The sequence below is a fragment of the Schistocerca americana genome, chromosome 7 (assembly GCF_021461395.2).
Source record: "Schistocerca americana isolate TAMUIC-IGC-003095 chromosome 7, iqSchAmer2.1, whole genome shotgun sequence".
In the NCBI taxonomy this organism is placed as follows: domain Eukaryota; kingdom Metazoa; phylum Arthropoda; class Insecta; order Orthoptera; family Acrididae; genus Schistocerca; species Schistocerca americana.
Window position 1 is genome coordinate 575,109,915 of NC_060125.1, and position 27,199 is coordinate 575,137,113.

The following is a 27,199-nucleotide window of genomic DNA, read 5'->3' on the forward strand; positions in this document are numbered from 1 at the left end:
CGATTCAATGTTGGTCAAAAGCTAAAATTTTCTCAGAGTCCATAAAGACAGTCCTGATCATTCATCACAGTATTAATTACAATTTTATGCACAAAGCCTGAGCAGTAAAAGAAAATGCACACGGAAGTTGTAAATTTCCATGCACTCTTGAAGAAGTATTGTTGTTCTTCCAACAGAAAGAACATGCTGACTCTTGACATGCCGACGGGTAATGGCCCATAACAAAAGAAACCCACAGAAGAGTCAGTCGAAGTTTTGAAGAATATTGATAGGTAGGTCATCACAGAGCAGACCACTGTAGTCCTGTTAAAGATTACGGTATTGGTGAGCCAGCAGAGGTGCAGACCTACCGCAGTCCTTGTAGAAATAATGGTATTGGTGGGCTATCAAAGATGCCGACCCACTGTAGTCCTTGTAGAGACGGCCAGCAGCCATCTGTTGCGACTGTGCAGGTGCATAATCACCTTCGAAGAGTCTTGCAGACAATATAGTAAATCCATAAACCACCACTTGTGCACTCACAAAGTTTTTGGAATTGTCCTTAGAACCAGCAATACTGTTAACCAGTCCCTTGCTGAACTATTAACACACTTGCAAACAATAACAGTCCCAACTTCTCACATAATGTGCATGTACTATGACCAACAGAAATGTGTGCTCTGAAATGAATGCTTACAAATTACTGAATTTGATGAACTGGTGTCAGCTACAATTTTATAACATGAGAATACAGTCACAAAGGTACAGAAAACATCATTAAAAGACATAATAATACAGATAGCATTTGTAGTAATACAGGCTTTACAAAAGTATAGAAATAAACATGTATATCAGTGTTACAGGAATTATGACATAAGTAAATAAATAAAATAGTGAGAATAGTTGTCGAAACATTAATTTCACACATGAGTACTGAAACAGAACAGAATAAATTATGAAACTTCCTGGCAGATTAAAACTGTGTGCCCGACCGAGACTCGAACTCGGGACCTTTGCCTTTCGCGGGCAAGTGCTCTACCAACTGAGCTACCGAAGCACGACTCACGCCCGGTACTCACAGCTTTACTTCTGCCAGTACCTCGTCTCCTACCTTCCAAATTTTACAGAAGCTCTCCTGCGAACCTTGCAGAACTAGCACTCCTGAAAGAAAGGATATTGCGGAGACATGGCTTAGCCACAGCCTGGGGGATGTTTCCAGAATGAGATTTTCACTCTGCAGCGGAGTGTGCGCTGATATGAAACTTCCAGGCAGATTAAAACTGTGTGCCCGACCGAGACTCGAACTCGGGACCTTTGCCTTTCGCGGGCAAGTGCTCTACCAACTGAGCTACCGAAGCACGACTCACGCCCGGTACTCACAGCTTTATCAGCGCACACTCCGCTGCAGAGTGAAAATCTCATTCTGGAAACATCCCCCAGGCTGTGGCTAAGCCATGTCTCCGCAATATCCTTTCTTTCAGGAGTGCTAGTTCTGCAAGGTTCGCAGGAGAGCTTCTGTAAAGTTTGGAAGGTAGGAGACGAGTTACTGGCAGAAGTAAAGCTGTGAGTACCGGGCGTGAGTCGTGCTTCGGTAGCTCAGTTGGTAGAGCACTTGCCCGCGAAAGGCAAAGGTTCCGAGTTCGAGTCTCGGTCGGGCACACAGTTTTAATCTGCCAGGAAGTTTCATATCAGCGCACACTCCGCTGCAGAGTGAAAATCTCATTCTGGAAACATCCCCCAGGCTGTGGCTAAGCCATGTCTCCGCAATATCCTTTCTTTCAGGAGTGCTAGTTCTGCAAGGTTCGCAGGAGAGCTTCTGTAAAGTTTGGAAGGTAGGAGACGAGGTACTGGCAGAAGTAAAGCTGTGAGTACCGGGCGTGAGTCGTGCTTCGGTAGCTCAGTTGGTAGAGCACTTGCCCGCGAAAGGCAAAGGTCCCGAGTTCGAGTCTCGGTCGGGCACACAGTTTTAATCTGCCAGGAAGTTTCATATCAGCGCACACTCCGCTGCAGAGTGAAAATCTCATTCTGAGAATAAATTATGTCTAAACATCTTTACAAAGAAAATTAACATATGTCAGAAAAATTCTACAACATAACTCTTATCAGATAAACACATAGAGACAGGAAGAGCACAAATACACAAGAGTACACAAACACTGAGCGGAATAACTCAAAAGGAAAGGACAAGGTTTGTTTTACTGCAGTATTTTGCAAACAAAACTTTCTTTACTTCTTGGAGCTCTCCCTTTATGCATCATTATTCCCAAAAAGTCCTATCTATACCTGTGGTTCCTAAACCCTACTGTTTTGTTCATATCCTCTTTCAAAATAATTATTCTTCATTGTACACTACTCATTTTGGCCCAAATCTTGTTCACATAACTTCTCAATGCATTTCTTCCAATTCATCACAACTCATTCTCTTATATAGCCTACCCCCTCTTAAGCTAACTTAAATCTACTGAGCTCAGATGCATAAACTAAGGGACAAGGCAATGCAATAACACAAAACAACTAACACAAACAGCAATGACAAAAAAAGCAAACTGGCAAAGCAAGCAGCAGTATATCTAAATTAGCAAAGCAAATGCGACATTACAATTAATATGAGCCAATGTGCAGCAACAAGAATTATAAATCAGTAGTAAAACTGGCTTAACAGAATAATACAAAGTGAAATTCAGTAGCACTATGCCTGACAAACAGCAGCAGCCAATGCAATAATTTATATCTAAACATGACAAACCCACAAGCAGAAAAAATAGTACACTAAAGACAACAATACAGATAGGGGAAATGTCTACTAACATCTTTACGTCTATGTCATTAAAGTGGTGCACCACAACAACTTATTGTACAAAAATTTACCAAGCACTTGAAACGAAAATTATGTATGCTGTTACTGTTATTAGTCCCTTCTTACTGGTCTTTCCTTTCCAAGTGCTCCTGTTTTGAAGAATGTGGATCATAAAATCATTATTTAACGGATCTTTTGACAGAAAGTGTTCACATTAGCAAATGCATTTAATTTAACTTTATAGAACCAATGCTGCAGCACTCTGGAATCCAGATATCAAATGAAATAAGCAACTATATAAAAAGCAAAGCATAAAAACACCATTCAATAGCCACGTAGTATTTCATAAGTCAGTAGAAATTCTCTCAACTCTTGTAGAAAGACACTTCCCATAATCAGGTGTGCAGATGTAAGAATATTTCCCTTCAATTCATAAGCATTTCAGTAAATATCAGACAAAATAGGCGTGTACCCCCTAAGGATTAATGTAATTATACCCTCAGGTGTTACAGATTACAGTAATCGAATGAAATGTATAACCGAAAACTTTCTTTGTACTTTTGTGATTCAAAACTCTTTAAAAATAAATGTTCTAAGTAGAAAATCAATCACTCATATACGTGTACTGCAGCGCTAAACTGCGTGTCTTGTTTCAAGATAATCTATGTCATTACTTAACGGTAAAAATGTGCCAAGTGTCGTAATTATCGTCGTCCATAAACAAAGTTCTGTAGAAGTTAATGTACTTACCTCATAATAAACAAAAGTGAAATGCTATGCGTATAGATATCGTAGTTATTACGTACAATACCGTGATCAAGAAAGTAATATACTGCATGTATTGTTGTGCTACGAAAAAGGCTGTCTCATTGTATCTGTACCACAAAATTTACTACTAAAACATGTTTTACTTTCCAGAAGAATTCAGAAAAACTGTGCAAATGTAAAACAGATACACCGCAAAAGCAACAATGTAAATTGTATCACACATTAGTAGCGTCGTGATATAATCGTGTAGCTGTCAAATAAATTAACCACTGTGTCATCTGGTATCTCTCAGAAAACACTTTAAATCCAAAATGTATTTTCAAGTAAACCAAAGTGTTGCATTAAAATCTCATTAGCAGTACCGGTATATGTTCTAAGAATGTGAGCCTTATAGTCGTTTCGTCATCGTGCAACTAACAAACAAGAATGTACACACACAATAACACTGTGTCGTCTGTTCACTATAACAATACATTCGTAATTCATGTCTAAATAAGTTCCCTAGGTTCTAGACTGAATAGTTAACTTCAGCACATAGTTGCATGTTAACAGTTTCTAAATGTGACAAAGCGTACTAGTCGTGTGAAGTGAAAAATTTTATGGCAAAGACTAAGTTAAAAAGCAGATTATCTTTCAATAAACGGTTTTCCATGTGAAATTTGGTGTAAACTTTTACTCTTCCTAGTACGCACAGTTTCAATAATCCCTAAAAAAGAATGGCCCTGACTAACAATAACCTATAACTTTCATGAATCACTTACCTCACAAAAATCTTCGTCACTCAAACTACTGCAATACAGCGAGTGTCAATACTGCCAGCTAAATAAAGGATTCTAACTACTGAAAGCACTAACTACTGATAGGCAGAGTTAGCAAATGAGAGATTTTGATAAAGAACAAACAGTGTATTTACTTTAATGTTCAAAACTCATCATGTATACATATCTATCAATTTATGACATCCTTATTCACAAACTTCCTTTTTCTGGCGGACACACGTCCAGAACGTCAACTCTCAAAACTCTGCCATCTCTCACCCCACATCCTCCACTGCTGGCGGCCCACCTGCAACTGCGCAATGCTACGCTCTGATCACATCCAACTGCCCAACGCTACAATAGCGAATATTCCAACAGAGCAAATCAGCCACTGACTGTACACAGCACAGTCAATGATTTTCATACAGCTCGCTACATGTCGTTACCAACATAAAAACCTAAACAGCCTACTTATATAGCCCCCATGCTCCCCACAAAAAATTTTACAAATTGTTTTGGGCAGCGGCCAAAAATGATTTGATACCTATCAGAGAGGTGGCGGTGACGGTGAAGAGAAATGCAGCTCCCAACACGCAAATAACCAGACTATATTCTTCCAGTATTGTTGTGTGATGCTAATGTTCAAAATGTTCAAATGCGTGTGAAATCTTACGGGACTTAACTGCTAAGGTTATCTGTCCCTAAGCTTACATACTACTTAACCTAAATTATCCACTGAACAAACACACACACCCGTGCCCGAGGGAGGACCCGAACCTCCACCAGGACCAGCCGCGCAGTCCATGACTGCAGCGCCAAAGACCGCTCTGCTAATCCCGCGCGGCCTTAGCGTTTAAATTATCGCTTTTTCGTTACTCTGATAACGGTTTCGAAATAACGAGGACATTCTGCGGTGATTGGTAGTTTTCGCAGGAAAAAAGTCGAAGATTTATCCTGATTTTACACAGGATGAAAATGTCTCTACTGATCATCTGTAATGGGTGGCGGTAAACTTTGCTGAATGTCGCAAAATAATGAGACGCAGATTGTATCATAACAGCTATACCGATTTTGCTCATAAAACTAAAGGTAAATGGACAAATCTTATTTTCGTGGAAATAGAATATTTATCATCGTCGAAATTGTGTTTATCCTTTTTTAACAGATGCTTGATTATAGATGCGTTGACTTCAAAGACACTTGTTCTACATCGTTGAACGGCTTGCTGCTGCAGGCGAGAGGGATGGGGGCGTGTCTGATGGGGTGGTTGCCGGACACAGTTGCTCGCTATCCCAGGGGTGGTGTGTGGAGACTCTGTCGTTATATTTTAGATAAACAAGCTTCACTTGAGGCGACCATCCTTTTATTTCTTATCATTTAATTGACTATACAAGCTATTTGTTTTGGCACAGGAGCGTCACGTTCAGGAGGCGGTAAGATGGTGGAAAGCCAACTGCGGCCATTTTCGTGCAGTTTGTGGACGCTTATCAAGGAGAATTCTCGTTCAACTACCACCCCCTTTGCAGTCTTTTAGGACGACGATTTTCCCTATAACATGTGCTGGATTATGACCCGTGCCTTAGAAGTGGTGTTTTTTTTTCATAACAATCTCAAAGTGTAATTAAATCTGTGAAGTATTTTTTCCATAAGTTGTGGTATTATGTAATGGCATCGGTTCCCTGCGCTACAGGTGGGTTTTGAAAAAACGCTTCAGATGGCTCTGAACACTATGGGACTTAAGATCTGAGGTCATCAGTCCCCTAGACTGAGAACTAGTTAAACCTAACTAACCTAAGGACATCACACACATCCATGCCCGAGACAGGATTCGAACCTGCGACAGTAGCAGCAGCGTGGTTCCGGACTGAAGCACCTAGTACCGCTGGGTCTCAATCTTGGGGTAGAGCTACGCATATAGTTGTACAATTAGGTCTGGTTTTTATGATTAATTATGTAATTATCGCCGATCTTTACTTCAGTTTCACGACCAAAATAAATAAGGTACATTAACTTAACTTTCCTCTCCGGCATCTGGACAGTTTCCATGTGTTGGGCAGGGGTGGGGGGGGGGGGGATGGAGGGAGGAGAGGGCATTAGGGCTTTCCACCCAGTAGAATCATGGTTTGAGTCCCAGAATGGGCACCACCACTTTTGATTTCCCGTCAATTCCAAGCGTCTGTGGTGGTTTCATTGTGTTAGGGGGTGCACTAGGACCTTCCGCCAAGGAAAATCATTGTTTGAGTCCTGGAAAAGCCACCACCCATTTTAATATCCCACCAGTTCCTGGGGGTGGGTTGAGACGTCAGCACATCTCTGAGACAGAGAAATTCTCACCAAATTTCGAAATTCCAACCAAAATTCGAAGTTGCTGCCAAATCCAAAATTTCTGCCAATAGGGTGGTTGGGTAGGTAGGGGCTGAGGGAGAGGTGAGGGAGGGGAGGGGGAGTGGAAGGGGCTGGGGCCCACAAGCTGGCTGAAAAGAACACGAGACGTTATCTGTGTGTGGTTGGGTGGAGGGGGGAGGGTAGTTGTGGGCAGGGGTGGGCGGGGGCGGGGTGATTAGTTGATCAGTTTAATTAATTTGCATATCGAATTAATATGAAAATTGCACCAAATCCGTGATCTCCCTATTACTTCATGCACCGACGCTATCTGTCGGGAATAGCGAAATTTGGCGTGTTCACTCAGGAGACTTCAAATAAAATATATGTAATGTTTCGCATTTGTAACATTGTGTTTGGAGGAGGAAAGGATGTGGTGCATTACTTTCTGGGCAACCCTCATATATGCTACATAATCTGAAGTTGCAATTACAATAAACGTGTCCGAAGGATATAAAGAGGGGGCAAGAGGAGATGGTTAGAAGGATGGGAGGAAACTAATGTAGAAATCGGAAAGATGGAGATGAACAGAGAGGGGATAGGACGAAATGGAGAGGGAAAGGGGTGGAGAAACTGGACATAGAAAGGGGAGAGGAGGTGCTATATAGAGAGAGACAGAGAGAGATGGGTCGTGAGGAGACGAAGAGAGAGAGAGAGAGAGAGAGAGAGAGAGAGAGAGAGAGAGAGGAGGTGGGTGGAGAGCGAGGTGATGGACAGGGGTAGGAGGATGAGACAGAAAAAGTAAGGGGGAAGAGGATATGGAGAGAGACAGGGGGAGGAGGAGATTAGAACGCATTTCCTAATCTCATATATGTCACGAGTGTGTGCTCTTTTCTTTCTTTTCCATTGAACCAGTCCACGCCAGAGCACTGTGTCGCCGAGCACAGTTAGTGACAAGTAAAATATGTAATGTGGCAGAAAGTGTCTGTAGTGAGTCTATGAGAGAGATGCGCTGAGAGCAGTGGCCTACGGTGCAGTGAAGACCGGCTGTTGGGCCTCGTGTTGCAGGTGGGTGGGAGCCGCCGGTGCGGCACCACGGCTCGCGCCACCACCACGAGCACCATTGGGGGCCGCGCTTCGAGCTGGAGGACGGCGGCGCCGCGCTGGGCCCCCGCGCCGTGGCCGTGCCACTGGGCGGGACCGCGCTGCTCGACTGCCGCGTCGCCATGCTGCGCGACAAGACGGTGGGTCGGGCGCTCAGCCCTAGAAGCAGCAGCTGCCGCGCGCACAGTGCTGCGTGTGGCGATCCTGTCTCCTTCTCTCCAGTTCGTCAGATACAGAGATTTTTTTTTTTTGGTCATCAGTCTACTGACTGGTTTGATGCGGCCCGCCACGAATACCTTTCCTGTGCTATCCTCTTCATCTCAGAGTAGCACTTGCAACCTACGTCCTCAATTATTTGGTTGACGTATTCCAATTTCTGTCTTCCTCTACAGTTTCTGCCCTCTACAGCTCCCTCTAGTACCATGGAAGTCATTCCCTCATGTCTTAGCAGATGTCCTATCATCCTGTCCCGTCTCCTTATCAGTGTTTTCCACATATTCCTTTCCTCTCCGATTCTGCGTAGAACTTCCTCATTCCTTACCTTATCAGTCCACCTAATTTTCAACATTCGTCTATAGCACCACATCTCAAATGCTTCGATTCCCTTCTGTTCCGGTTTTCCCACAGTCCATGATTCACTACCATACAATGCTGTACTCCAGACGTACATCCTCAGAAATGTCTTCCTCAAATTAAGGCCGGTATTTCATATTAGTAGACTTCTCTTGGCCAGAAATGCCTTTTTTGCCATAGCCAGTCTGCTTTTGATGTCCTCCTTGCTACGTTCGTCATTGGTTATTTTACTGCCTAGGTAGCAGAATTCCTTAACTTCATTGACTTCGTGACCATCAATCCTGATGTTAAGTTTCTCGCTGTTCTCATTTCTACTACTTCTCATTACCTTCGTCTTTCTCCGATTTACTCTCAAACCATACTGTGTACTCATAAGACTGTTCATTCGGTTCAGCAGATCATTTAATTCTTCTTCACTTTCACTCAGGATAGCAATGTCATCAGCAAATCGTATCATTGATATCCTTTCACCTTATATTTTAATTCCACTCCTGAACCTTTCTTTTATTTCCATCATTGCTTCCTCGATGTACAGATTGAAGAGTAGGGGCGAAAGGCTACAGCCTTGTCTTACACCCTTCTTAATACGAGAACTTCGTCCTTGATCGTCCACTCTTATTATTCCCTGTTGGTTGTTGTACATATTGTATATGACCCGTCTCTCCCTATAGCTTACCCCTACTTTTTTCAGAATCCCGTACAGCTTGCACCATTTTATATTGTCGAACGCTTTTTCCAGCTCGGCAAATCCTATGAAAGTGTCTTGATTTTTCTTTAGCCTTGCTTCCATTATTAGCCGTAACGTCAGAACTGCCTCTCTCGTCCCTTTACTTTTCCTAAATCCAAACTGATCGTCACCTAGTGCATTCTCAATTTTCTTTTCCATTGTTCTGTATATTATTCTCGTAAGCAGCTTCGATGCATGAGCTGTTAAGCTGATTGTGCGATAATTCTCGCACTTGTCAGCTCTTGCCGTCTTCGGAATTGTGTGGATGATGCTTTTCCGAAAGTCAGATGGTATGTCGCCAGACTCATATATTCTACACACCAACGTGAATAGTCGTTTTGTTGCCACTTCCCCCAATGATTTTAGAAATTCTGATGGAATGTTATCTATCCCTTCTGCCTTATTTGACCGTAAGTCCTCCAAAGCTCTTTTAAATTCCGATTCTAATACTCGATCCCCTATCTCTTCTAAATCGACTCCTGTTTCTTCTTCTATCACATCAGACAAATCTTCACCCTCATAGAGGCTTTCAATGTATTCTTTCCACCTATCTGCTCTCTCCTCTGCATTTAACAGTGGAATTCCCGTTGCACTCTTCATGTTACCACCGTTGCTTTTAATGTCACCAAAGGTTGTTTTGACTTTCCTGTATGCTGAGTCTGTCCTTCCGACAATCGTATCTTTTTCGATGTCTTCACATTTTTCCTGCAGCCATTTCGTCTTAGCTTCCCTGCACTTCCTATTTATTTCATTCCTCAACGACTTGTATTTCTGTATTCCTGATTTTCCCGGAACATGTTTGTACTTCCTCCTTTCATCAATCAACTGAAGTATTTCTTCTGTTACCCATGGTTTCTTCGCAGCTACCTTCTTTGTACCTATGTTTTCCTTCCCAACTTCTGTGATGGCCCTTTTTAGAGATGTCCATTCCTCTTCAACTGTACTGCCTACTGCGCTATTCCTTATTGCTGTATCTATAGCGTTAGAGAACTTCAAACGTATCTCGTCATTTTTTAGTACTTTCGTATTCCACTTCTTTGCGTATTGATTCTTCCTGACTAATGTCTTGAACATCAGCCTACTCCTCATCACTACTGTATTGTGGTCTGAGTCTATATCTGCTCCTGGGTACGCCTTACAATCCAGTATCTGATTTCGGAATCTCTGTCTGACCATGATGTAATCTAATTGAAATCTTCCCGTATCTGCCGGCCTTTTCCAAGTATACCTCCTCCTCTTGTGATTCGTGAACAGGGTATTCGCTATTACTAGCTGAAACTTGTTACAGAACTCAATTAGTCTTTCTGCTCTTTCATTCCTTGTCCCAAGCCCATATTCACCTGTACCCTTTTCTTCTACTCCTTCCCCTACAACTGCATTCCAGTCGCCCATGACTATTAGATTTTCGTCCCCCTTTACATACTGCATAACCCTTTCAATATCCTCATACACTTTCTCCATCTATTCATCTTCAGCTTGCGACGTCGGCATGTATACCGGAACTATCGTTGTCGGTGTTGGTCTGCTGTCGATTCTGATTAGAACAACCCAGTCACTAAACTGTTCACAGTAACACACCCTCTGCCCTACCTTCCTATCCATAACGAATCCTACACCTGTTATATCATTTTCTGCTGCTGTTGATATTACCCGATACTCATCTGACCAGAAATCCTTGTGTTCCTTCCACTTCGCTTCACTGACCCCTACTGTATCTAGATTGAGCCTTTGCATTTCCCTTTTCAGATTTTATAGTTTCCCTACTACGTTCAAGCTTCTGACATTCCACGCCCCGACTCGTAGAACGTTATCCTTTCGTTGATTATTCGATCTTTTTCTTATGGGAACCTCCCCCTTGGCATTCCCCTCCCGGAGATCCGAATGGGAGACTATTCCGGAATCTTTTGCCAATGAAGAGATCATCATGACACTTCTTCAATTACAGGCCACATGTCCTGTGGATACACGTTATTTGTCTTTAATGCAGTGGTTTCCATTGCCTTCTGCATCCTCATGTCGACAATCATTGCTGATTATTCCGCCTTTAGGGGCAATTTCCCGCCCCTAGTACAAGAGAGTGCCCTGAACCTCTATCCGCTCCTCCGCCCTCTTTGACAAGGCCGTTGGCAGAATGAGGCTGACTTCTTATGCAGGAAGTCTTCGGTCGCCAATGCCAGTGATCTATGATCGTCTTAAGATAGCGGCTTATAGTGTCGCCAGAAAAGCGGCGTGTCCTCGGCACTAATTCCCTTTCTATAGTAAGTTACACTTCAGGGAATACTGCAACCAGCCACAGATTTGTTCAGAAATGATTTTATCGTACCGTTGCAAGTTTCGGGCCTGAGCTCATCGTCAGATGCTAGTGTTAGTTAATTGGAAAGTTGTACATTTGTGTCCTAAAATACACTGAAGCGTCAAAGAAACTGGCATAGGCATGTGTATTCAAATATAGAGATATGTAAACAGACACAATACGGCGCTGCGCTCCGCAACGTCTATACAGCGTATTACAAAAAGGAAACATTCCTCACACACAAATAAAGAAAATATGCTATGTGGACATGCGTCTGGAAATGCTTAATTTCCATGTTAGAGCTCATTTTAGTTTCGTCAGTATGTACTGTACTTCCTCGATTCACCGCCATTTGGCCCGATTGAAGGAAGGTAATGCTGACTTTGGTGCTTGTGTTGACATGCGACACATTGCTCTACAGTACTAGCATCAAGCACATCAGTACGTAGCATCAACAGATTAGTGTTCATCACGAACGTGGTTTTGCAGTCAGTGCAATGTTTACAAATACGGAGGTGGCAGATGCCCATTTGATGTATGGATTAGCACGGTTCAATAGCCGTGGCGCAGTACGTTTGTATCGAGACAGATTTCCAGACGAAGGTGTCCCGACAGGAAGACGTTGGAACAATTGATCGGCGTCTTAATGAGCACGGAACATTCCAGCCTGTGACTCGCGACTGGGGAAGACCTAGAACGACGAGGACACCTGCAGTGGACGAGGCAATTCTTCGTGCAATTCACGATAACGCTAATGCCAGCGTCAGAGAAGTTGCTGCTGTCCAAGGTAACGTTGGCCACGTCACTGTATGGAAAGTGTGGCGGGAGAACCAGTTGTTTCCGTAGAATGTACAGCGTGTGCAGGCACTATCAACAGCTGATTGGCCTCCACGGGTACACTTGTGCGAATGGTTCATCCAACAATGTATCAATCCTCATTTCAGTGCAAATGTTCTCTTTGCGGATGAGGCTTCATTCCAACGTGATAAATTGTAAATTTTCACAATCAACATGTGTGGACTGACGAGAATCCGCACGCAATTGTGCAGTCACGTCATCAACACAGATTTTCTGTGAACGTTTGGGCAGGCATTGTTGGTGATGTCTTGATCGGGCCCCATGTTCTTCCACCTACGCTCAATGGAGCACGTTATCATACGGGATACTCTACCTGTGCTGCTAGAACATGTGCCTTTACAAGTACGACACAACATGTGGTTCATGCACGATGGAGCTCCTGCACATTTCAGTCGAAGTGTTCGTACGCTTCTCAACAACAGATTCGGTGACCGATGGATTGGTAGAGGCGGAGCAATTCCATGGCCTCCATCCTCTCCTGACCTCAACCCTCTTGACTTTCATTGATGGGGGCATTTGAAAGCTCTTGTCTGCGCAACCGTGGTACCAGATGTAGAGAATCTCCGTGCTCGTATTGTGGACGGCTGTGATGCAATACGCCATTCTCCAGGGCTGCATAAGCGGATCAGGGGTTCTCTGCGACGGAGGGTGGATGCATGTATCCACGCTAACGGAGGACATTTTGAACATTTCCTGTAACAAAGTGTTTGACGTCACGCTGGTACGTTCTGTTGCTGTGTGTTTCCATTCCATGATAAATGTGATTTGAAGAGAAGTAATAAAATGAGCTCTAACATGGAAAGTAAGCGTTTCCGGACGCACATCCACATAACATAATTTCTTTCTTTGTGTGTGAGGAATGTTTCCTGAAAGTTTAGCCGTACCTTTTGTAACACCCTGTATGAGACAACAAGTATCTGATGCAGTTCTTACATCGGTTACTGCTGCTGTGGTAGGTTAACAAGATTTAAGTGAGATTGAACGAGGTGTTATAGTCGGCGCATGGGCGATGTGACACAGCATCACCGAGGTTGCGAAGAATAGCGGATTTTCCCGTGCGACCATTTCACGAGTGTATCTTGAATATCAGGAATCCGTTAAAACAGTGTACCGTGAATATCAGTAATCCGGTAAAGCATTATATCTCCGATATCGCTGCAGCCGGTAAAAGTTTCTGCAAAAACGGGACGAACGATGACTGAAGAGAATCGTTCAACTTGACAGAGGAGCAACCCCAAATTGTGCAGATTTCAGTGTTGACATATCAACAAACGTCAGCGTGCGGACTATTTAACGACGCGTCATCGATTCCGGCTTTCAGAGCCAAAGGCCCAGTCTTGGCCCCTCGATGACTGCACGACACAAAGCTTTATGGCTCCTCTGGGCCCGTCAACACCGACAATGGACTGATTATGTCTGGAAGCATGTTGTCTGGTCGGACGAGTCTCGTTTCAGATTGTATCGAACGGATTGATGTGTAGGGGTATGGTGACACTCTCATGAATCCTTGGACCCTGCATGTCAGCAGGGGACTGCAAGGGTGTGGGGTATCCATTCATGTCCATTGTACTTTCCGACAGATGTGAGCAATTCCAGTAGGACAATGCGACACCCCACACGTCCAGAATTGCTACAGTGTGGCACCAGGAACACTCTTCTGAGTTTAAACATTTCCGCTGGTCACCACACTTCCTTCACATGAACATTACTGAGCATATCTGGGATGCCTTGCTATGTACTGTTCAGAAGGAATCTTCACCCCTGGTAGTCTTATGGATATAGGGACAAGCCTGCAGGAGTCATGGTGTCAGCTCCCTCGACAGTAACTTGAGACACTAGCCGAGTCCATGCCGCGTCGTGTTGCGGCACTTCTGCGTGGTCACGGGGGCAGTTGTACCAGTTTCTTTCGCTCTTCAGTGTATAACAATGTTTTTGAGATTACTTAGTTTACTAAAGGTTTAACAGTTCTGCCATAAAAATGTAACAAAGTTTTGGTGATTATGCAAACAATGTTATTTGGAGGAAAGACATCATGAACTCAGAATATTTACGTCTTTAAATGCACATTGTTCGAACAAATACCTCTAACTAGTGGCAAGAGAGAAATAGTGCACCACAAAAGTAAGAGTACACACGGTGAAAAGTGTGAAAGATAAAGTTAGCAATGTAAAAATATGCTTACTTGTCGGAAATCAAGTGCTGGTGCGACCACTGGACCATATGAGGGGAAACGCAGATGCCAAAAAACAGTCACACCGAAGATTCCTAAAAAATAAAAGATGGTGAAAAGCGTCTGTGAGAAATAAATTACAGCTGCAGCAATAAAACGATATTTTATTTATGAAACAAATATTTATGAGCTTGCTCGGAGGATGCCCACGCAAACAAACTTGTCTGAAAATTGTACTTAACTCACGAAAAACATCTTTTACATGTTATAAGAAAGCGGTTTAAACTTTTTGTCCTACCCAAGCTGATCCAAGAACTAAACAAAATACGAGATGGTGGATCCAGTTATTTACATCGCCTGCTGATTTAATGTGCCAAAGAAAATAATTTGTGTACAGATAAGACATACTTCGGTGCTACTACAAATTTGCTTCTTCGAAGTGCAGATAGTTCTGAGGCTACACATTTAATTATTAGTGTAATGGCCAATGAAAAAATTTTCTGTTCCAAATAATTAATATTTCTGTCACTTGAAAATTATAGAGTTGTATGAAATTTTGGAGGGACATTTTACTTCTTGATTGTAGTTGTTCTTGTATTGCACACATATTATGTTCTTTAGCATTTGAAATTAGAGGCTAGCGTAAGCAAATGTATCTGCCGACTTGTAATTAGTTTAGGTCATGGATCGGCATGGATCGTAAAAGAGAATCAAACTTCTCTCTTATAATTCGTAAAGGAGAGCTATTCATGAAGTATGTGTAACTTATAGAGCTTATATACGATGTAAAACGGTTTGCAAATAACATAATTACAAGCTTAGCTGTAATTTGTGAAACAAATGTAAAACCACTAATAAAACATGCAATCACGAAAACTTCGTTATATTTTAGTGCCCAAATGTATCACATCCAAACAAATAAAGGCTACCGTCTTACAATGGGCCCGAGTACGAAACTACCATAAAATCATTTCTCAGACTCTTATGGCTGGTTCCAGTACTTCCTGGAGTAGTGTAATTTACAAAAATAGCTGCAGCATTCTCTAAAAAATGTATTTCAAAACTTATAACTTTAGAGTTGAACTAAATAAACAGTAAAAGTCTTTTAAGACCAGTTTTTCGTAACCTGCACACTCTTAACATCATTAACAGCGGTTGTTGCTGCATTAAAATTAACTAGGTGATCCTACTTCGTCCGAATCGTTTACTGGACGCACTAGAATGTTGTTGCGAAACAATGTTACGAGCTTCACTTCTTATTTCATACTATCATTCTCATGGATGTTATTTTCCACTAAAGTGTAGTGACAGCGCATAACACCAGGTAAGGACCAATACTGATTCACGTTCGGGACATTACACACGTAAAAAAGTTTACTAGTTGCTACGTACGGTCCCCAAATCTGAAGGGATGAATATTGGAACATAAACTTATTCATTAATCTAAGAACAGTTCCTGAACTCATTGTTTCATGCGTGTAATTAATGTTGCTATTGAACGATGTACGTCTGTTAATTTTGACTGTTGGTGTCTTGGATCAACACACATCTTGAACACCTACCGAACTAATATCATCTGGCTCTTCTACACACTGCTGTAGAATAACTGGTCTGTGGATTGCCTTGATTGATGAAGTGCTGACTATGACGTGGTGCTAAGGCACTCCTCCATATTCTTCACCTCTGTAATAACTGGGGTAGGCCGAAGTAATGTAATGGCTACTCTTGATCAACATACTTGAACAATACGTTGCAACATTTGCAAGACCCAATAATGCCGAAATAAGTCTTGCATCCACGGTCGTTACCCTCATTTTGTAAGAGTGCAAATGATCACGTGTAGCCGTCAGCCATCCCCACGTTAGCATAAATACCTCACGTCTCACAGATCGCACAGTAACGTGACTCCTAACAGTTACTGCCAGGATGCACTCTGCCCTGCACAATCCATCGGTGGTGGACCTCATACTGGAAAAAGGAAAACTTTCCCAAAAAGGAAAACTCAATGATACATCTGCCACCCTTTTCCTATTGCGTGGTTTCCCTCATAATCATAAAAGGAGTCTCCAGAACGGAACAACCAATCACTTGGCAGTCCTCAGGCCCTGCCACTGTTCCAATGCCGAATACTATCGAATACTATGTAGTGCGTAAGATGTATATTCCTCTTAGGATGAGCTCTGACCATTTCCATTTTCTGTTTTCTTATATACTCTAGAACCGTAGTTAAACACCCATTATCAAATAATCTTATCGTTCCCCAGGGTATTAATTCCATCTGTCTTTATATATGAGCATCATTACATATGCATAAATTATTCGAATTATACTTTTATAACCCACCACGAGTCGTGTGAACTAACACTGTTTCCTTATAAATTAATCTACATGTTCGTACTCTGACATTACTTAATCCACACCACATAGGAGCCACGTCGACTTGGATTCGTCACTGCTTTGCTTGCTGTAATTACCACTCATGCATATTTTCTTGCGTAAGTTCGAGGTAACACCAGTAGATACTCAAATGCACAATTCGAGTGGATATCCAGAGTGAGCATGTAGTCTTTCCTTCATCGATTTATGGCTACACTTCCACATGTGCTCCGTTTGTTGCCCGTAGGACGTATGGGTGATACTCAGTTTCTCTCCATATCCTTATCAACAACTCTTCCCCTTACTGACAGTCTACAGACTCTCGTATTTGTACTTCAAGAGCTTCCACATTTGGAATTGGCGAACTGAACACTATGTCCTCAACGTGAACACCCCCCTCCCCCAATAAAAAGTCAAGAGAGCTCTGTCTGGTGAACTTGGTCGTCCTTCTCTACGGATATATCAGTCCAGGAAGGTTTCATCCAAGAACTGGAGAAGAAATAGACCCCAGTGTGGAGTTCACCACCTTGTTCAAACACTACCCGTGGTTAAAACTCCTTTAGCTGAGGTACGACGAAATGTTCCAACACTTACAGCAAATTACTGTCGTATAGCTGGGTTGATGTAAAGAAATTGTGTTGTAAATTCAGTCACACTTCTTTCTTGCTGACCCGTATCTGCTGTATCACGGTGCGTGGGTTTTAAAATTCCCATATCTGATTACTGTACCTGTTTACTTTAGTGGAAATATGGAAAGTCGCTTCATCAGAAAGGCATACTTCATTGGCATGGCCATCGTTGGCATCGAATCGTTCTTCAACGTTGATAAGAAACTCAGCACGTTAGGGCCTATCATCTGGTTGAAAAGCCTGCACCACTCACTTTGTATGCACGAAAATATGGTCCTCAGTGTAAAATTTCATCACAGTGCTCTGAGGTACGTCGGTTTCTCTGGAAACGGGGACCGCGGACTGCGTTGAAGTCCCTATTCGTCTACACACGATGTCTGCTGATCTTGGTTTAGCTGTAGTTAATCTTTCGTGTTTCCATTTTGCAGTCAGATTACCAACAGTCGAAAAAAATTGGTTCAAATGGCTCTGAGCACTGTAGGACTTAACTTCTGAGGTCAGCAGTCCCCTAGAACTTAGAACAACTTAAACCTAACTAACCTAAGGACATCACACACATCCATGCCCGAGGCACGATTCGAACCTGCGACCGTAGCGGTCGCGCGGTTCCAGACTAGGAATTTATCAATCTTCTCACTGTTTCCAGCTGTTGGTGCACGGGCGGTGATTTGTCAAACCTTTCCTCACCTGGTTCACGGCAGTAGTATGTTCAGTCCACAGAGAAAATCCTCAATGTTATAATCAACATAGCATCTGACCGGGCTGCAACTCGTTTTCCACTATCTCATGCGTTCTCGTTAATGATTACAACACTACTCGAATTCACAGCACAGTTACCTCTAACCAGTCATGACTAAGCAGTCAATACGGCATTTCCTGCGAGAGAATCTGGTAATCCTTAGAATTCCTTAGTTGGACAGCCGAATGTGGATTTAAAAGAATTTTGTACTGAACTTGAGTCCACTTTTCAAGCCTTCGTTCTTCCTCTTGTAATTGTTGTAGCGAATAGTTCTCTCAATGTAGTCGTAAATGGGTCTCTTCATTCCAACTGAGTGCAGACCATATCCTTAAGAAAGAGGATACGTATAAAACAGGTCCATTTCCCGTTTGAACAATTTTTGTTCTGAGATGTTGGCCACGTAATCCTGCTATTTCTGTTAACATTACTTAGCCTTCAATAAACAAGTGTACTCTTGTTGCACTTCAGATCTCTGCTCACCATTAAGACGCAACATGATTTAATAAATCGACACGTTCATCCTTAAATCTGTAACTTGCGACACACTTTCGTAAGAAACGACACAAACTTCTTTTCAGATAAAGGGTTTCCTGTCCAGAAACAGTTTTGATATTTAGGTTGCGTCTCGCCCTCATACCAGCCATGTCTAAAGGACATGACTACTTGTCAGTCGGTGCCATGTGAGTCATTGACTCATTTTCGTCCATGCTGTCTTCCTTCTACAGTTGTTGTGTGTTTAATCTTACAACTTATTACCTGTCACTTACTACTCGCAGCGACAGCTACGACCGTGCTGGTACACCGATTATTTATAACTATTGCTTGGCCTCTGTGGTCGCTATGGCCTTTAATTTGGTGGCTGAAAAATGAAACACCGAAACAGACCTGTATTTGAATCAGTACTTTATGAATGGTGCTATTTTGTTTTAACTGCCCATGCCATTTACGATCATCTGCTAAAACAGATGACGTACTTACCTGAAACACACAGAATTTGTTTTATGTGATGGGAAGTGGAACTTATTTTGGAATTTCGCTGCGATGTGCGTCGCACTTACGGATGCTTTAACGAGGAGTGTGACGCTCGAAAGAAACTTTGTAATAGCTTTTAGAGAAGACTAACTCAGAAATTTTACGATGGCTCAAGGGGATGCTTCAAAGTCGCCGAGCCCTATAAGCTCGAACGATACGAGCATCAGGCAATTGAAACTTGACGTCCTCCAGACGCTACTAACAACTTCCTCTATTTTGCCAACTTCTGCATTAAAAAGACAGGCACCGCATTTCAGCTCTACGGGAATTTCGAGTCATTTATGTGACAGCGATGTGATGCGCACATCAGCTGCAATTTACATGACAGGAAGTAAAGTGCTGAATAAACTGGTGATAGGACGCAGGCGACGAGTTGTCTGGCGAAATAATGGTAGTCATATCTCTCTTGCAATACTCATTTTCTCTCCCCTTACCTTACCTGAAATATTTGTGACAGGCACAGTGAATAATCCCGAAGAACCGTTCTCCGTAGTCAGGACGCATTCATTGTTAGATTAAATATTGTTCTCATTCAGTCTCCTCCACAACAACAAGGTAATGAAACGATAATTTATTGATGTTCTGTAACTTTGTGTTTCTTTTTCTCATTTTAATTCCAGTCACGTTTCTCATTACAATTGTTTCAATTTATTTTCTCCTGTTGTTAAGTGAAAAGCTGTTATATAAACTGATGTCACCATTTAGCTCTGCATATCAGCAATGTCCTTCATTGCACCGCTGGTTTATGTAAAGGGCATCCGAATATTGGAAGGAGATTTTTATCTCGATTATTGAGAGATCCACGGTAAGGTATATTTCAATATCACAGTCTGGCACTAAATATACGTGTAGGCCAACATACTACACACTTTCGTCAAAAATTTTCCTGTTCCGTGTTCACCAATGTTTACCGATAATATCACTTGGAACTGTTATTAAGAGTACGTTCTTGGAAATGTCTATTAAAATTTAAGTATAATGTAGTCACTTCAATCACATGCGGCCGCAGTATTGCATTTTATGCTCTAAGGATAATTTAGGAAGTTAATGACCAATAAGTCGTAGTGTGTTGTTCTAAATTTTCGTTTCGATTTCTGTGAAGTAAAAATGTCAAAAAGCGACGCTTACATCACCAGAGAGGTTTCGTGGAACGTGGAGCCTCCAGTTGACAGTAAAGAAGTGAAGGATGACTTTTTACTACACAGAAATCGAACGAAAATTTAATTTGTATATTTATATATGATTTTGATTATAATAGATTTAATTGATACTTGTACTGTCAGTCATCTTTCTACTACTAGATAATATTTTACGACAAAGAATTCGGAGAACGTCGCAGAGGTAGTACTATTCTGGGTCACTGTTGCGTACTTTTATCAAATAGATAACATTATCGATATAATTACAGCACGCTGTCAATCCTGATCGTATGTATTAACTAGTTAGTCGAGTCACATCGTTTCGCTGATGCCACTAGTAGAACAAGAACTGAAGTAAGCAAGTTTTTAAAGTAGCAGTAGAAACTGCAACAATCACTAGGGTTGAACTTCGTGGTTCAGTCTTGAAGTCTCACAAATGCAGATAAAGTGTTAAAAAAAGCTATTTCATATTCTGGTAGGCGGTAGTATGGACCAAAAGAAGACAAAAATGTCGAGTACAAACGTTCTTCGAAAAGCAAAATTTGTAGAGCCGTGACCACTTGTTCAATTCTGCTACTGTGAAAAACATCTCTTCTACTCCAAGCTCTTTGCTATTACAGACGGCCTGCAGAATGCAGTAAACCCATGAGAACACATTCCTCTGTGATGAGAAACAGCAAAGTTTCTAATGTAATCTGCTTGCTAATACATACGATATGTTCTTGTGTGTCTTGGATAAAGTGGTGTATTCAGTAAGTGTCCATTTGATTCTGTCCGACATCTTATGGAATTACGCACTCTCTGAAAAAACTCTAGGTTGGTTACGGATACGCTGGCAGGCATTGACGACACGCTTCTGTAGTGTTTGTACGTCATTAATAGGGAGTGCATACACAATATATTTCGGTGTCCCAACAATCAAGATCGGGAGAACAAACCGATCAACACACTGGACATCATCGACTAATCCACTGTCCATTAAATGCCTGCCTGAGGTGTCCTTGGATTTTTCGGAGTCACTGGCTGCTCTTCTATCACACACAAACCACATCTGCTGCACTTGTTGGAATGGTACTTCAAGCGGGACAGGCTACTCGTTCAACAGTTAGTGAAACTACAATTGGTTATAATTAAATTGACGGTATTACAAATGCTGTACGCATCGCAGGACGCTGAGACATTGTAGGTATGTTCATTAATCGGTGCACTCGTAATCTGAAAAAAAACCAATAGTGTCATATTCAACAGTTGAAAATATGGCGCTACAAGCTATCAGAATGTACTGTGGGTGTCGGAAAAGTGGAGGAACGGTCACACACTTGATAACGGTGGTTCTGGCACGTTTATTAGGATAAGGTCACGGGTTACAAAATGCGTTGAATATGGTTTACCGACAAAATACGATGTTGCATCCGTAACAATGTATGTTCAACGGTTGCTCTTGACACATCCAGTGTAATCAGAACGATATGTCGTCATATGCTATCCCTGGTACGAGGAGGAGTTCGGATACATCTCTGATAGAGACTATCTTTCAGTTATCCTCTCAACCAGAAGTCACATGTATGTATGTCGGATGATCTGGAGAGTCACACATTTTGAAATGGTCTAGAAATCATATGGTCATTACTGAAGGTTTCACGAACAGATGCTTTCACCTGGCAAGTGACTATTGGTGTCGTCTCATCTTGCCAAAATTGTAGTAGTGTGGACAGTTATGGCTCAAATGGCTCTGAGCACTATGGGGCTTAACATCTGAGGTCATCAGTCCCCTAGACTTAGAACTACTTGAACCTAACTAAAGTAAGGACATCATACACATCCATGCCCGAGGCAGGATTCGAACCTACGTCCGAAGCAGCAGCGCGGTTCCGGACTGAAGCGCCTAGAACCGCTCGGCCACAGCAGCCGGGGGACATAGTTATGTTCTTTCAAAGAATCTTGTACGGATACCAGTGTAAAATGTGATCAAAAATCTTATGAACTGTTGGCGAGGAGGAGAGACAATTCCTAGGACGCAGCTCGTCCACTACCTCCGGAATTTGAACCATGTGCTGCTTGGTAGGCTGTAGCTACACCAGTTTCATCAACAAGTGCCTTAGGAATGGGCCGCCTCCCTCTCTCGGCTACACCACCCAAATTCACCTGTTTCTTCAAACTTCTTGATCATAGTCTTTAGCTCATTTATTAAAATCTCTGTGCAACTTTATCTGTCAGCTATATGTCCACAATGCAGCGCTGATCTTGCTGTCGTCCTTCTTCTCCATAGGCATTGGGTTTCACACGAAAAAATCAATTTTTACACTAACACTCATTTCAAAAAAGAAATCATCACGTGCCCTGAATCGACAAACAAGATACTGACGTCAGCACAGCCAACATTTAACATTCTGACTGCTTGCAGAGCCATATTTTCACCTAGGGGCAGAGTGCTGAACTATTTTTTTCTAAGATTTCTGTGTAAGTGAACAGATTAATGAAAATACCTACGATGTTTCACCGGCCTGCGACTTATACAACTCACACTTCAGCACTCGGATCACCGTCAGTTTAATTACAACTACTCGGTACCTTGTGCCCGTCAACCTATACGATAGTTTATTAGCAGAAATCACTGCTTGTACATTAATTGTAGGTAGGCGCTGACGCCTCGCTTATTTAACTAAAATCTGATGTCCATTAGTGGATGCCCTTCAGTTACGGATATTGACAATCCCCTCTATCATGAAAGTAGTCTCGTGTGTGAGCGGTATATTTGTTGTCAAAAAGGGATCTGCACCACATCTTTACAGCAGTTACATTCTGGCTGCCTCATCTTGTTGCTGAAAGGCTCGGACACGCTGAACATGATGTGGGTACAGGAACTGTTCCTGCAGGACTGGAGAGGCTGGAGGATGGCTAAGGCCGACAGATGCTGAAGCTACATATACGCCAGGTCCAGGGTATTCGTCCACTCGTTGGAATAGTCGCATCTCCGTAATAGGCATAGTAATGGTGCGAGGTGTACTGCTGTTGGTGCCATGGAGCCAGAAACTGCCAGTTATTAGAAAAGATTGTCGAATAATTGCGCATAAGGTACACTGCGTTCTGGACACTTGAGACTTCTTTTACGTACAGCAGACAGGCTCGACGGCTGCTTCCATTTCCACAACGTAAGAGAAGACCATGTCTGACAATTACCCTGACAAATAACCGAGTCCCATTTCGTTGATAAGTGCAAAGAAAAACTACAAAATTTCGCAAACAAATCAAATGACAAACTGATCCCATTACGACTAATGTATGCTGTGCACTTATCCAGAGCTGTGATTTCAGATTACAGTAACAACACTAACATATGATTTGTGCCAGCTGTATCCCTGGAAATAACTGAGGAGGGTGTCCTCATTTGCTTACTGGGTTTTGCAGGTCGTTCGTAATAGGAAAGTGCTCGCAGTAGAAGAGATGTGCTTCGTACTACCGAAGATGAATAAGTGCTCCTAGCCATTAACGCATGAATTTTAGACCTAGCGTTCCACTAGACACAGAAAGCAGTAGATACAAGCGACCCAGGCAGATTCCCACACTGCCACCTAACGACCAAAACACGACGTGTGGAATATCAGACCACTTGTGTGATTGGCTTGGCAACGGCCTTGTCGCAGTTGATACCGGTTCCCAGCAGATCACGGGAGTTAAGCGCTGTCGGGCGTGGCCAGCTATTGGGTGGGTGACCATCCGGGCCGCCATGCGCTCTTTCGTTTTTTCGGGGTGCACTCAGCCTCTTTATGCTGATCGAGGAGCTACTGGACCGCAAAGTAGCGAATCCGGTCAAAGAAAACCATCATAAAGACCAGAAGAGCGGTGTGCTAACCACACGCCCCTACTATCCGTATCCTCAGCTGAGGATGACACGGCGTTCGGATGGTCCGGGTGGGCCACTTGTGGCCTGAAGACGGAGTGTTGTGTGTGACTGGATTGAAGAGTTTGTAGCAAACAGAACACAGTATGTAAAAATTCTTCAGGTGTAAAGCTAACTTGTAGGACCATTACGTTTCACAATATACATAAATCACTAAGTAGGTAACGTCAGAAGTTACAATGGGCGGATGGTGATGTTGTATACAGAGAAGTCGCACTGCTAGAAAACTGTAGTGAAAAGTAGGAACATCTTCAGAGGATCAATGCTTGGTGCAGGGAGTGGCAACTAATTCTCAGCATAAAAAAATCTAACATACTGCGAATACATAGACAGAAAGACACTTTATTGCATGATTACAAAATTGCAGGACAATCACTTGAAACAGGTACTTCCACAAAACATCTACCAATATGCGTATGGATTGATCTGAATTGGAGCGACCGCGAGAAAGTAATCTCGAGTAACGCAGATACCTCACAGATTCATTGTCAGAATTGTCAGGAAGTGTAATCCATTAACAAAGGAAGTAAGTTACAAAACACCCGTTCGACCAATACTTCAGTATTGCTCCTCAGTATGGGATCCAGACCAGGAAATAGAGAAGATCGAAATAAAAGCAGCAGGTTTCGTTACAGATTCATTCAGTAGGCGCGAAAGTGTGGCGGAGATGTTAGGCACCGCCGTTGGCAGACGCGGAGAGAGAGGCATTCTGCATCACGTATGACTACCGTTAAAGTTCCGAGAGCGTTCGGTCATACAAAAGTGACCAGCATTTTGCTTCTTCCCACATATATCCCGCGAAAAGACCGCGAATGTAAATTCGGAGAGATTCGATCCCACATGGAGGCTTACCAGCAACCGTTCTTCCACGAACCGTAAGCTACTGGAACAGGAAAAGTGTGAAGTCACATTGGTACACAATGTACACCCCGCCACACACTGTAAGATGTGTTTGCGATGTCAGTTCTCAAAGGCAACTAACGCTCACGGCCGTTACAGCGTGTATTTAAAGGAAACGTGATTTGCATTCTCTGAGCGGCGCCAGTGCCGTCAGTCTTACGCGACTGGTGAGAAATTTGAACAGAAAACATCTTTCAGATGTAGAAACACGCCTACCAACTTTCGTCTATGTCGCACAACTCCTTCTTTGTGTTGTCATTTTTTTGGTCAATCGGTGTGTATTTTATTACAAACAGAAACGAAACTCTGCTTCACGAGTTCTAATTTTTGTATCGATGACGACCGAAGCCGTAACATATGGTAATAGAACTCATTAAACGATATAGACGGTATCATTCGCAAAAATTAGTCCTCACTACAGACTTATCGAAACTTCACGACGTCTTGAAAACTCCCACCCATGACAACCACAGAACTTGAACAACGGTTTCACTTCAGACAACACAGCTGAATCACATAACCTCGAAATCAGTATATGGAAAGATAAGACACGGATTCATTCACAAAAATGTATCAGCACACATATACTGCATTCAGACATGTATATGTAACGCATAACACATAGTCACAGTAATTACTGCTAACACCCGAAAACTCAGTTACGGGTGTGCAGGTGTCAATTAATAGTTTCACACAAAATAATTTAGAAAAGCAACTCATTTCATCGCAGAATGTCAATTTTTTGTGAAAAGAGTGATTTACATCTAAGGATAGTAATAGTGAGATCTGCAGTCTTTCAGATTTAGCTTCTGTTAATCCATAACAGCAATATTAAACGGTAAATTACACAGTATTATCAGCTACTTGGGGAACCTTAAATATCACAAAATTCTTTACGTTTTTAATGAACAGGTGTGAAGTATCACGAGCGAACATATAACTTAAGCTTAATTTCTATAAAATATTGCACGTAATACTGTAGCTCCAGTTCACAAACGAGGCCGCAGGATGTTGTCTGGAACTGCAGAATACAATAGCGAAGTGTTTCGAATGAAGCTGCGGTCGGATTGTATTCCCGTTATTATGCTGGCGCTGTAGCCCGTTTACACATCATGGAAGTGCTTTTGTATCTCAGTGGATATCTTCGTCAGACAGCCCAGCATTTCCAATACACCCATGACAATGTTCGTCCTCGCAAAACATGCGCACCTCTTCTGTTCAGATGAAACAGTGAAACAGGTAATCCCTACATCTCACCCCGTACTTCACTTTTAAGAATTTTACTTAGTTAACCAGCTAACGGTACAAAAGGCCTGTCCGCAGCTCGTGGTCGTGCGGTAGCGTTCTCGCTTCCCACGTCCGGGTTCCCGGGTTCGATTCCCGGCGGGGTCAGGGATTTTCTCTGCCTCGTCATGACTGGGTGTTGTGTGCTGTTCTTAGGTTAGTTAGGTTTAAGTAGTTCTAAGTTCTAGGGACTGATGACCAGAGCTGTTAAGTCCCATAGTGCTCAGAGCCATTTGAACCATTTTTTTTTTTTTTAATCAAAAGCCAATAACAGATTTCGCAAGCAACACAGTTACGCAGCCAGCAGATACTACTACTGTGTAGTCCGACTCCTTATCTACAGCAGTGTCGGTCTTACTGTATATTGTTAGAAAACAAAAAATTATTATCTTCTTAAGGAACGTTAATATCGCAGTGCCCTTTACGTTAAAATGCATAGTTTTCTACCAAAGTAGGTTCTGCAGTATTCTTTGTTACTGAGAGGTAAAAAGTAAACGAAAACTATAAGCATTGAGTTTAGATACGCGAACTAAACCATTGTTTATACCTCTGTTGAGTTAAAACCAAATTCATTAATTGATTTTACACACAGTAGACAATGCGAAAGGAACTAACAATCTGTGGCTTGTTAGATGTTACGGTAGGAGCGTGGGCGAAGGCAAATGGTTCAAATGGCTCTGAGCACTATGGGACTCAACATCTGTGGTCATAAGTCCCCTAGAACTTAGAACTACTTAAACCTAACTAACCTAAGGACGTCACACACATCCATGCCAGAGGCAGGATTCGAACCTGCGACCGTAGCGGTCACGCGGTTACCGACTGAAGCGCCTTTAACCGCACGGCCACG

At 42.5% G+C, this 27,199-nt stretch overlaps 1 protein-coding gene across 1 annotated transcript in view; it reads left to right on the plus strand.

Moving 5' to 3' along the window:
* The window catches only part of LOC124623100 (zwei Ig domain protein zig-8-like), a 235,041-nt gene that overhangs the window by 99,261 nt on the left and 108,581 nt on the right, over positions 1 to 27,199 (plus strand). The window contains exon 2 of the mRNA XM_047148891.1: positions 7,693 to 7,868. Within this exon, the coding sequence (XP_047004847.1) occupies positions 7,693 to 7,868 (176 nt within the window). The remainder of the gene's footprint in view (positions 1 to 7,692; positions 7,869 to 27,199) is intronic.